Source organism: Pleurodeles waltl, chromosome 3_1, assembly GCF_031143425.1.
Source record: "Pleurodeles waltl isolate 20211129_DDA chromosome 3_1, aPleWal1.hap1.20221129, whole genome shotgun sequence".
NCBI lineage: Eukaryota > Metazoa > Chordata > Amphibia > Caudata > Salamandridae > Pleurodeles > Pleurodeles waltl.
In genome coordinates, this window is record NC_090440.1 from 1,546,095,733 (window position 1) to 1,546,107,348 (window position 11,616).

At 50.6% G+C, this 11,616-nt stretch overlaps 1 protein-coding gene across 2 annotated transcripts in view; it reads right to left on the bottom strand.

Annotated features, from left to right (window-relative positions):
• The window catches only part of PTPRU (protein tyrosine phosphatase receptor type U), a 765,217-nt gene extending 763,523 nt beyond the window's left edge, over positions 1 to 1,694 (bottom strand). Inside the window, exon 1 of one of the 2 annotated variants that reach the window (XM_069225125.1) lies at positions 1,122 to 1,694. In XM_069225125.1, the coding sequence (XP_069081226.1) occupies positions 1,122 to 1,194 (73 nt within the window). In that variant the 5' untranslated portion in view covers positions 1,195 to 1,694. The remainder of the gene's footprint in view (positions 1 to 1,121) is intronic. The other variant, XM_069225127.1, reaches the window with a different exon arrangement.
• Between the last annotated feature and the right edge of the window lie 9,922 nt (positions 1,695 to 11,616).

The window sequence follows — 11,616 nt, forward strand, 5'->3', positions numbered from 1 at the left end:
ACAACACAATCACAGGAAGCAGACCAGAACATGTACCTAGGTGACTACACTAGGGGACATGCCCCTAGGACGGTGATAGACCGTGAACTGTGCTCTCATTGGCCACACTATAGGACGTGCTCCAAGTGACCAGACTATGGGACACGATCCCAAGGGCCAGACTGGGACATGACCCTCGATGACTATCAGGGGCCACAGTCCGAAACGTGGTCCTGGGTGACAGACGTACACTGTGCTCCCAGAGACCAAACTACGGTGCGTTTATGAAGCCGAGCACGGACGCGCTCCCGGACCAGTCTACATGCTTCCTGACCACATACCGCCCCCCACAGACCGCACGATGTGACACACTCGGAGGCGCCCTGACCTCGGAATGTGAGATCCTCCAGCCTTGGGACAGCCCGTGTGCACCCAGGGTGTAGCTGGCACACACCAAACGTGATTCCCGTACCCGAGGAACAGACGGCGGAACATGTACACAAGGGTCCAGGCTAGCGAGCGCTTTCTCTCGGACATCCCCGCCGAGCAAAACACCTGCCCGTAATCAAAAAACTGAAACCCCACCACTCCGAGCCCTAGTCCCAGCACTTCCTCAGCCAGAAAGCGCTTCGAGTGGGCTCAGTCGGCCCTGTCCCGCTAGGCACAGTTCGTTTGGTATTATGGGTTGTCCACCCACACTGACTTGTGGCCATCGCCGCTTCCGGGCAACTCAGTCCTATTCACTGGGATCCACCCGGACCAAAAAACGAGTAACAAATGAGGAGAGGCGCTCCATGGTACCGTTCTGAACTCTTAGAAAAGCCCTCAACTGGCTCCTGAAAGCGCTACAATCTACTCCCAGACTAGGTGCTACATTACGTGGTGAAGATGAGCAATAAAAATATTGGGCTTGATTGCCCTGTTCGCTCCTCCGACAATTTCCATATCCCCACACCCAGATTGGCTTCCCAGCACCGCAAAAACGGCCAGATTTCCATTTGGTGCGCGGGAGGAGCTAGGAACAAAGTGGTTGTAAGGTATTTACTACGCACAACTCCCTGCAGTGAATGCTACTGGGCACGAGGGGAACAAGTGGGTCAGAAAGTCCACCCCTGCACCAAAGGCAAGCATCGTGCACTGACCTGTGGGAGTCTCCGTCTCCAGGGAGCAGACCTGCAGGGTCAAGGCCAGGAGGAGGGGGGTGCAGGCGTGCATGCTGGCATGGTACTCCTAGCAGCTCTGACGGAGGTCTCCTGACCTGTGGAGGGCCCTGCCCTAAGGGCTCCCCTGAGCAGAGAGAGAGGGAAATCTCCTGACCCTCGTGGTCTCCCGAGCTGCGAGTGGTCAACGATCCAGAAAAGGGGCGGTGGGGGCTCTCCCCTGTCCTGTGTGAAGTGCCCGGTCCCGCGCGGGATATCCTGTGGCGGGGGCCTCCTGTCCCTCAAAGGGACCCAGATCTATCACGCAGAGAGTCTCCTGTCCAGCTGTAGACTCCTGTCCTGAAAGAAAGGTGCCCTGTGCAACAGAGAATCCTCCTATCCCGCAGAGGGGGGCTCCTGTCCTCTGGGTTTGAGGATCCTTTCGTCGCTCTGCAAGACTCCTGTCGTGCTCTGGGCTTGCAGGGGCGGCAGCCGGGCAGTGCAGTCTCAACTCCAGCTGAAAAAATACCACATGAGGCTGATTGGAGCTGAAATCTGTTCAGTCACCGACCTGACGTCAGGCTGGAGCAGGACAGGCAGAGAGCGAGCGAGAGACAGGCATCCGCAGCACGGGCAGAGGGCGCCCTCTGCTGGCCGCAGGTAGACAGCACAACGGCTGCCGAGAGAAGAGGGCAGGATCCACTCCCACCTCACCCGGGCCTCAGTGTTCTCTGAGTCAGTCACTCCGACAGTTAAAACTCCAGTACTCATTTGTGTATGAGGCTTCCATATCACAGCCAGGGTGAAATAAAGAGCGTCAGCAGACCTTACAGCAGCGTCATTACTGCAGGTGCGCAGGAGAGAGACAGGTCATACAGGACCAGTACTGTGGTCTCGGGAGAAAAGGCCCAGGGGCGGCTCTTGCAGAGCCACATCTGTGAGGGATCGAGAGGGCAGAAGGTGCAGGAAAGAGTGCGACAGCAGTTCCAGATAAAACAGAGTAGCGGTGGATGGAAGAGGTGGGAGAGAGGTACGGAGAGAGTAGCGGCCCTCCCCGAGCCAGCCTTGTGCGGAGTAGGTGAGAAAGACCGCACATACAAACTCTATGCTATGGGAGGGCCGGGGCTGGGAAAGCCATCGCATAACTAGTGCTTAAAGGGATAGGCCGACGTAGAAGTTTTTACAGAGCCTTTACTGCGGGGCTTGAGAGGGGGCGTACAATGGCAGCACTTGGCACATAGCAGCAGGGATGCCAACAATATGCCTACAATGATCACCGTTAAGCCGCCTCCAGTGTTATGCAAGTATGACCACCATCATGCCATTCGTGTACAAAATGTTATGAATTATCAACATAATGAAAGGTACAGGATTAAGGCAAATGTATGTTTAATGTCGGTCCACCATTGCCCAAAATAATGCAAATACCACTATCGTTCCAGAAACATCTTTGTGCTATGGATGTCCCCTCTATTCCAGGAATTAATTACTTTCATTGTGTTGTGGTGAACATCATACCAGGGTTTGGTGCCATTGTGCAATGGATGCCCACAGCTTGCCAACAATACCACCATACTTCCACGACAGCATTTATTCAGGGGTGAGGGCCACTATTGCACTGATGCACAAAACATGGCAAGAATGTGTATCATTCTTTTACATTCAGCGTTACACTAGAGATATACATAACCATATCATGGACGCCCACAGTGTGGCAGAAGTTACAATAATTATTCCAGGTCAGCAGTATAGCAGATAGTCAGCATGCCATGGATGCCCACTAGATGCTGAGGAATACCAGCATTACGTGGTGCCAGATTTTTGGCAATGGACACCTTCTCATGGATGTCAACGAGTTGGAAAGAGTTACCACAATTCTGTAAGTTCCAACATTACACCACGAAAGGGCAATGGGCATCACTCTATCGTTGTCCACATGTTGCCAAGATTTGCCAGAGCTTTTTGAGGTCGAGCATTCCACCAGTGGGTGTATTAGTGACAGCACACTCTTCATACATGTACTCACACAAACATGCACACTCACACACACACACAAGGACACGCACAGCTTCAACAATTTTTCACACTTATCTTATCTTCTTCCGAACTGTCTTCCGTACTCGCACTGGAGCTCCCAACTCATATACTGCTCCGTGATAGGAGGGAGGGGCTTATTAAAGCGCCTCGGGAGACCTGGTGGAGAGGCAGGTGCTAGTGCCTAGAGCCTCGGGGGTAAGCCAAGAAGGAGTTCCTTATGGCGTGTGGGTAAGAGACAGTGTTTTGTTTAGGAGGGGATTGGGGGTGCGTAATTTGGTTCCTCGTGCAGCGGAGGAGTTGCAGAGGAGTAGCCAGAGTGATTGGATGGCCATAGGAAGGGGCAATCGAGCAAATATTGGTGATCTTGTGAATAGGATCTGCAGTCCACGCCATTGTAGGAAGCGTTGGTGTTTAGAAAACTCCACTCTGGCAGAGGGATTCCTTTTCTGGGGACTATTCTTACCAGAAAGATTAGCAGGAGGAATTTTTCTTTTTGTCCTTTGCCATGCAGGTGGAATGATTCTTCCACCAGCATACCAAACTTCCCCTTGGCCACATGAGAGGGGTCCTTTTCGGAAAACAACCACAATAAGTTCACCTCAAGTGACCACTAGGTGGCACCATTGATGCGAAAAGCTATAAAGTTGAATCAGGAGAGGAGAAACAGAACAAGCATTGGCAAAGCCAAAGGGTCTCGCCTAAGCGAGAGCTACTGGCTTTGGTAATGTGCTTTAGTCATGTTGTACATCAGTGCAGCTTCTATTCAGGATGGCTAAAAGTTATGGTTTGGAGTGGGATGAGGTGGAGTGTGGCGGAGTGAGGTGGAGCGAGGTGGGGAACGAGGTGGAGTGTGGTAGATTGGGGTAGATTGAGGTAGACTGAGTCGGGTAGATTGAGGTAGAGTGGGGTGGAGTGAGGTGGTGTAGGGTAGATTAGGGGAGATTGGAGTAAAGTGGGCACATTGGGGTAGATTAGAGTGGACTGGGATATATTTGAATGGAGTGGAGTGAGGTGGATTAGGGTATATTGGAGTGGAATGGGGTTGATTAGAGTGGAGTTAAGTGGGATGGATCATAGTGTGGTAAACTGAGGTAAATTGGAGTGGAATGGAGTGGGGTAGATTGGAGATGAGTAGGGTAGATTGGAGTGGAGTGGGGTGGATTATGGTAGATTGGAGTCTGGTAGATTGTGGTGGTGTAGATTGAGGTAGATTGGAGAGGAGTGAGGTAGATTAGAACAGAGTGGGGTAGATTGGAGTGGAGTACATTGAAGTGGGGTAGATTGGAGAGTAGTGAGGTGGAGTATGGTAGATTGGAACAGAGTGGGATAGATTGGAGTGGAATACATTGAAGTGGGTTAGATTGGAATGGAGTGGGGCAGAATAGAGTGCAATAGATTGGAGTGGGGTAGATGGAGTGGAGTAGAGTGGGGTTGGGTAGATTGAAGTGGGGTAGGGTAGGTTGGAGCGAGGAACATTGACGAACATTGGTGTGGATGAATTAGTTTGGAGTTAAGTAGGGTAGATTGGGGTTGATTGGAGTGGAATGGAAAGGGGTTTATTGGACTCAAGTGAGGTAGATTAGAATGAATGGGGTAGTTTGAAGTGGGGTTTATGGGGGAGGAGAGGTAGAGCTTGGAGAAGACTGAAGTGACGTGGGGTAGATTGGAGTGGGTTCAATTGACATGAAGTAGAGTGGGGTAGATTTGAGTGGAGTGGATTGGGGTGCAGTGGGGTAAATTGGAATGTAGTGTTACAGATTGGAGTGGAGTTCAGTAGGGTAGATTAAAGATGAGCGGGGTTGATTGCAGTAGAGTGGGGTGGAGTTGGGTAGATTGGAGTGGGGGAGTGAGGTAGACTGGAGTGGGGTAGATTGGTGTGAAATGGGGCAGCTTGGAGAAACAAATGGAGTGGGGATGATTGGGGTAGATTAGAGTTGGGTTGATTGGAGTGGGGTAAATTGGAGTGGAATGGAGTGTTGTAGGTTTGGGTAGATTAGAGAAGTGGGGTATACTTGAGTGTCATAGATTGAGGCTGGCTGACGGTGAATGAAGTAGGGTATGTTGGAGTGGAGTGGGATCGATTGGAGTGGAGAGGGGTAGACTGCAATGGATTGGAGTGGAGTGGGGTAGCTGGGGTAGACTGGAGACAATTAGGGTGGATTAGAGTTGGTTTAAGTTGGAGTGGGGTAAACTGGGTTTGATTGGAGTGGGGTAGATTGGGGTGGAGTGGGGCAAATTGGGTGGATTTGAGTGGGGTATATTGGAATGGAGTGGGATAGACTGGACTGAAGTGGGGTAGGCTATAGCAGCGTTGGGTAGATTGGAGTGGAATAGATTAGAGTGGGATAGATTGAGGACTGGGGTAGATTGGAGTGGGGTAGAATGGGGTAAATTGGGGAGGGGTAGAGTGGTGTTGGGTAACTTGGAGTGGAGTGGGATGGATAGGAGTGGGGTGAAGTGGGGTAGATTGAGACGGAGTGAGGTAGACTGGAGTGGGGTAGATTGGTGTAGACAGGAGTGCAATGGAATGGCATAGATTGGAGTGGGGTAGATTCTAGTGAAGAAGGGTAGATTGGGGTAGAGTGGAGGGGTAGATTGAGGTAGAGTGGAGTGGGGTAGAGTAGGGTAAGTTGGAGTGGGGTAGATTTGAGTGGGGTTAAGTTGCGTGGGGTAGATTGGAGTGAAGCAGTTTAGGGTGGGGTGGGGTCGATTGGCGTGAAGTGGATTGGAGTGGACTGGGGTATTTTGTGACAAAGTGAGATAGATTGAGAGGGGTGGATTGGGGTGGAGTAGGGTAGATTAGAGTTGAGTTGGGTAGACTGGGGGTAAATTGGCATTGAGTGGAGTGGGGTAGATTGGAGTGGAATGGGGTGCATTGGTGTGGAGTAGGGTGGTCTGGGTTAGATTGGAGTGGGTGTATAAGGGTAGCTTGTAGTGAAGTGGTGTAGACTGGAGAGGGGTAGATTGGGGTGCATTGGAGTGGATCGAATGGAGTGGGGTAGATTGGAGTGGAGTGGGTCGATTGGAGTGAAGTGGAGTGGATAGATTGGAGTGGAGTGGGGTAGATTGGAGTGGGATAGAGTGGGGTTGGATATAATGGAAGTGGGTGAGGTAGACTGAAGTGTGGTACAGTGGGGTAAAATTGCGGTGGAGGGAGGTCGATTGGAGTGGAGCAGGTGAGATTAGGGTAGATAAGAGTGGAGTGGAATGGGGTAGAGTGAAGTGGGGTAGATTAGAGTAGAGTAGAGTAGTGTAGGGTAGATTGGGGTAAAATGGAGCAGAGTGGGATAGATTGTGGTAATGGGGTGAATTGTGGTGAATTTGGGGTATTTTTGGGACGGGGTGGGCTAGACTGGGGTGGAGTGGGGTAGATTGGTGCAGAGTTGGGTAGAATGGAGTGGAGTTGGGTAGAGTGGGGTAGACTAGAGTTGAGTGGAGTAAGGTAGCCTGGAGTGGTGTGGAATGAGGTAGATTGGGATGGAGTGGGTTGGGCTCTGTTGATTGGACTGGGGTGCATTAGGGTACCTTTAAGTGGAGTGGGTAGATTGGATGGCAGTGGAGTGGGATAGATTGGGGTAGAATGGAGTGGATTGAGTAGAGTGGAGTGGGGTAGATATGGGTAGGCTGGAGTGGAGTGGTTAGATTGGTTGGATTGAACTGAGGTAGATTAGAGTGGAGTGGTGTAGATTGAGGTGGAGTGGAGTGGGATCGGTAGGGTAGGTTGGAGTGGGGTAGTTTGTGGTACATTTGAGTAGGATAGGTTGTAGTGAAGTGGGGTAGACTGGAGTGGAGTGGAGTTGAGTTGGGTGGATTGGAGTGGGGTAGATTGGAGTGGGGTGGATGGGAGTGAGGTAGAATGGGATAAATGTGGGTGGGGTAGAATGGTGTTGGGTAATTTAGAGTGGAGTGGGATAGGATTGGGGTGAAGTGGGGCAGATTGGGACGGAGTGAGGTTGATTGGAGTGGAGTGGGGTAGATTGGTGTAGATAGGAGGGGAGTGGAATGGAATGGCATATATTGGAATGGAATGGGGCAGATTAGAGTGGAATGTGGTAGACTGGAGTGGAGTGGGGTAGATTGAATTGGAGTGCAGTAGATTGGAGTGGATCAGAGTAAATGGGGTTGGAGTGGAGTGGGGTAGACTGGAGTGGGGTGAATTGAAATGAGGTAGAGGGGAGTTGGATAGGTTAGAGTGGTGCATAGTGGGGTGGGGTAAATTAGAGTGGAGTATGTAGGAGTGAAGTGGGGTGGGGTAGATTTTAAGTGGAGTGGGGTAGATTGGGATACATTGGAGTGGAGTGAGGTCAAGTGGAGTGTGGTGTGGTCGTTTAGGGTAGAGTACAGTTGAATGAGGTAGATTGGGGTAGATTGGAGTGGAATGAGATGGATTGAAGTAGAGTGTTGTATGGCAGATTGGGGTTGAAGGGAGTGTAGTCGGAGTGTGGTAGACGGGGGTAGATTAGAGTGGAGTGGTGTAGATTGGGGCGGAGTAAGGTAGATTAGGGTAGATTGGTGTGGGGTAGATTCTGGTAGATTGGAGTAGGATGGGGTAGATAGGAGTGGAGTGGGGTAGATTGAAATGCAGTGGGGCAGACTGGAGTGGGGGAGTGTTGAGTGGGGTAGATTGTGGTAGACTGGAGTGGGGTGGGGTAGATAGGAGTGGAGTGAGGTAGATTGGAGTGCAGTGGGGTGGACTGGAGTGGGGGAGTATGGACTAGGGTAGTTTGGGGTGTAATGGGATAGATTGGTGTTGAATTTGTAGATTGGGGTTGGACTTGAGTGGAGTAGGGTAGATTGGGGGATTGTGATAGATTGAAGTTGGGTGGATTGGGGTGGGTTGGCCTCTGAGCTCCGCCAGTCTGCTTTAAAGGGCACATTTGGTGTTCTTCTTGCAAAATCTTGTTTGCACCTGGTTTTGCTCTGGTGCAAAACTGCACAAAGGACAGGGAGTGACCCCCCTGTCCAGCTCCTCCCTTAGGGAGAAGACCAGAGCTCTGCCAGGTGGCCACTTGATTCTGCCATCTTGAAAATAAAATGTACAGAGGCCCCTGGGAGCATTTGACTCGTTAGGCCAAGTAGATGACGTCCCTGACCCCCTATGATAGGTGGGTCGCTTCAGACAGTGACCAACCCCTTTTTAGGGGTACTTAAGGGCTCCCCCACGGGTGGGTCCTCAGATTCATCAAGCAAGGCTCTACAAGGAACTCTCTGCAAGACATCTCCTGCTCCTGGCCTCTTGAACTGCTGTTGATCTGCTTTGGAACCAAACAAGTCTGCTTCTGGTGGGAAGGCTCCCATTGCAACATTGTTTTTCTGGATCCTGAAAGAATTCTGCAACATCCAAGGCAGTGCATCCTCCAGCGCCACAAGGACTCTGTTTGCACCGGGAAGCACGAAGGAATCTCCCATTGGTGTGAAGGAGTCACTCCCCTGCATCCACAGGCACCTCAGGACAATGTCAACCGGCTGGTGGGGTCTGCTGTCCCACAGAACTTGAAAGGCTTCTGCATCACAGGTGGTGGGTCTGTGGCCTTCTCTGGGTCCTGCTTGTCTTCTGATCAACTTGGGAGGCTGTGGGCTCCTGCTCCTGCCACTGGACTGGAACACCTGTGCACCGTAACTCTTGCTCTTGCCAAGGATTGTTGACTCTTCCTCCAGGAAATCTTCAGGTGCCAAAAAGCCCCGGCCTCCAGCACTCTGCAACTCCAAGATCAATCCCTGTCCTGCAACTCCTACGACATGGGACTTCTGTTTTGTTGTGCTGCTGAGGCCTCCTTGTGACTCCCTTTGTCCATCGCCTGTGAGTCACTTGTGGGGGCTCTGACAACTTCTTCTGGCCTTTCTGTGGGCTGAGGGCCAGCCATGACTCCCATAAAGGGTTGAGTCCTCTGGACCTTGCTGATCCCGAAACTCTGCAAACACATCTTCAGCTCCTGCTTGCACTTGCCACTGCTTGTTGGTGGCCTCGCTGGTCATTGACCCTCCTGCAAAAATGCAACAGTCGAGGGACAGCTCATAAATGACTCCTGGGATCTTCTAGAGCTCCTGGACCCCGCTGCTGGACTTCTTCCTTCACTGACGTGCAGGATCTTCGCCTCTAGGAGGGTGAGCATTGCCACCTGCACCACCTAGGCACATTCAACGGTGCTGGACTCTGTCCCCTTCCTTTACAGGTCCTCCAAATCCAGAATCCATCTCTGGGTTCCACTGGCCTGGTCCATGGGTTGGGACAGCAGCTGGACAGTCCGAGGCTTCCATTGACTTCAATGAGAGTCCCTTTTCCCCTCTGCATCGGGGTTCCTGGTGTAGGTACTCCTGAATTCTGGGTATCCTGGGGCGAGGTCACTCTCCAACATTCCACCTGTCTGCTGGTTTTATCAGGATCTGCTGGTAAGGGTCCTGAAAGACACAAAATCCACCCACTACTCCCTGTGTTAGTATATGGGGCGACTGGATAGGTAACTCCTCTGCACCTGGTCACTGGGAACACTTGCTGTACTTATCTCTGGTGTTTTCATCTTTCTCAAGCTCCTAGCTAACTACCATTCTCACCTTGGTTGGGTTCAGTATTTTGCATTCCACCTTCTTAGTATATGGTTTGGCCCACCAAAGTGCCCTGTATATTTTATGTTATTTCTGCTGGCTATTTTGTCTATATATTGTGTGTAGATATCTCCAAAGGGAGATATACCAATGCTAGTCTAGTAGTAGTGCTGTAATAAAGTATCCTTTTTTTGTGCAACACTTGTATGGTTCTTTCTTGTGAGTAAGTTACTGTCTGTCTATTGTGGTATTGCGAGTGCTTTACACAACTCCTTTATAAGCTTCAGCTGCTCGCCTCAGCTACTCCTAGAGAGCTATTTACACCTGGACACCTATTCACTATCACTAAGGATTGCCTGGACTCAGTAAAGGGTTTCACACCATAGGTGTACACCATAAACTGAGCCAGCCTCCTACACCAGTCCCCTGTGAGGGTGAGAGGCTGCAAAAGAATCAAATAAATGTAACTTTAAAAAAAATCAAATTAATTTAAAATAATTCTACACCAAACTTTTAACATTTTTAAGACATAAGTAAATTCAATCTTTGTATTGTAGGTGGGAGTTTAATAAATAAATCTATAAAATTACATTTAATTTAATATATTTAAAAGGCTTAAATGTATAATTCCTATTTAGGTACTAGTTTAAAGTTATTGCTAGTAATTTTTCACATGTAGGAGGGGTTCCCCAATACTTGGATGGAGATGTCCTTGTGGTTAAAATATAGGAGGTTATTACAACATTGGAGGAGGTGTTAATCCGTCCCAAATGTGACGGTAAAGTGACGGATATACCACCAGCCGTATTACGAGTTCCATAGGATATAATGGACTCGTAATACGTCTGGTGGTATATCCGTGACTTTACCGTCACTTTTGGGACGGAGTAACACCTCCTCCAAAGTTGTAATAACCCCCATAGAGAAATATTAAAACGTTTAATAAACAAAAAAAAGGTTAATGTTAAATATAAATGTAATTTAATTGTATGTATTTATGTTAAATGTAAAAAAAAAAAAAAAACCTTCTACAGCAAAGGTAACCTAACTTTTAATTAAATATTTAAATAATGAAACTATAATTATGGTGGTCATTACAACCTCGGCGGTCTTTTAACAAGACCGCCGAGGGACCGCCGTGCGGAAGACCGCCAGTAGTGGCGGTTTGCCGCTCGGCGTATTATGACTGTTGGCTGCTCACCGTCCTTTTTACGACGGAGAGCTGCCATTAGCCATACTGGCGGGCGGCGGGGAAGTGGAGGTTGCTCCACCTCCACCGCCAGGCCAACAGAACACCGCCCAGCGAATCACGTCCTGTGATTCGGCGCAGCGGTGTTCTGTTGGCGGTGTGGTGTCGGCAGAGCAGCCCCCATGGCTCCCGTCCCCTCCCGGAGGATCGACGGACACGGTAAGTCGATCGTCCGTTAGGGGAGGGGGGTGGGAGTGTGTTGTGTGGGTGCATGGGGGTGTGCGTCTGTGTATGTAGAGGGGGATGTGAGTGCGTGTATGCTTGCGGGTGTGTTGTGTGTGTTGGGAATGTGTGCGTGTATGTCTGTATATGGGTGTGCGTGTCTGACTGAGTGTGTGGATGTAGACATGTATGTTGGTGTGTGTGCGTGTATGTGTGTTGGTGGTGCCTGCGTGCTTGTCGTGTGTGTGTAAGTTATGTGATGTTGGGGGTCGGGGTGGGGAGGGGGGCCCTGCCACCTTTGGGGGGTGGCAGGGGTGGTGGGGGGTGTAGGGGAGGGAGTCGGGGTGGGTGTGGGGGGTGGGGGAGACCCCTATCAGTGCCAGGGAAGGAATTCCCTGGCACTGATAGGGCTTACTGCCATGGATTTCATGGCGGTTCCTACCGCTGGAAATCCACAGCGGGAAGCCGGGTCGAACTACCGGCGGCGGTATTGTGATGGCCGCCGGG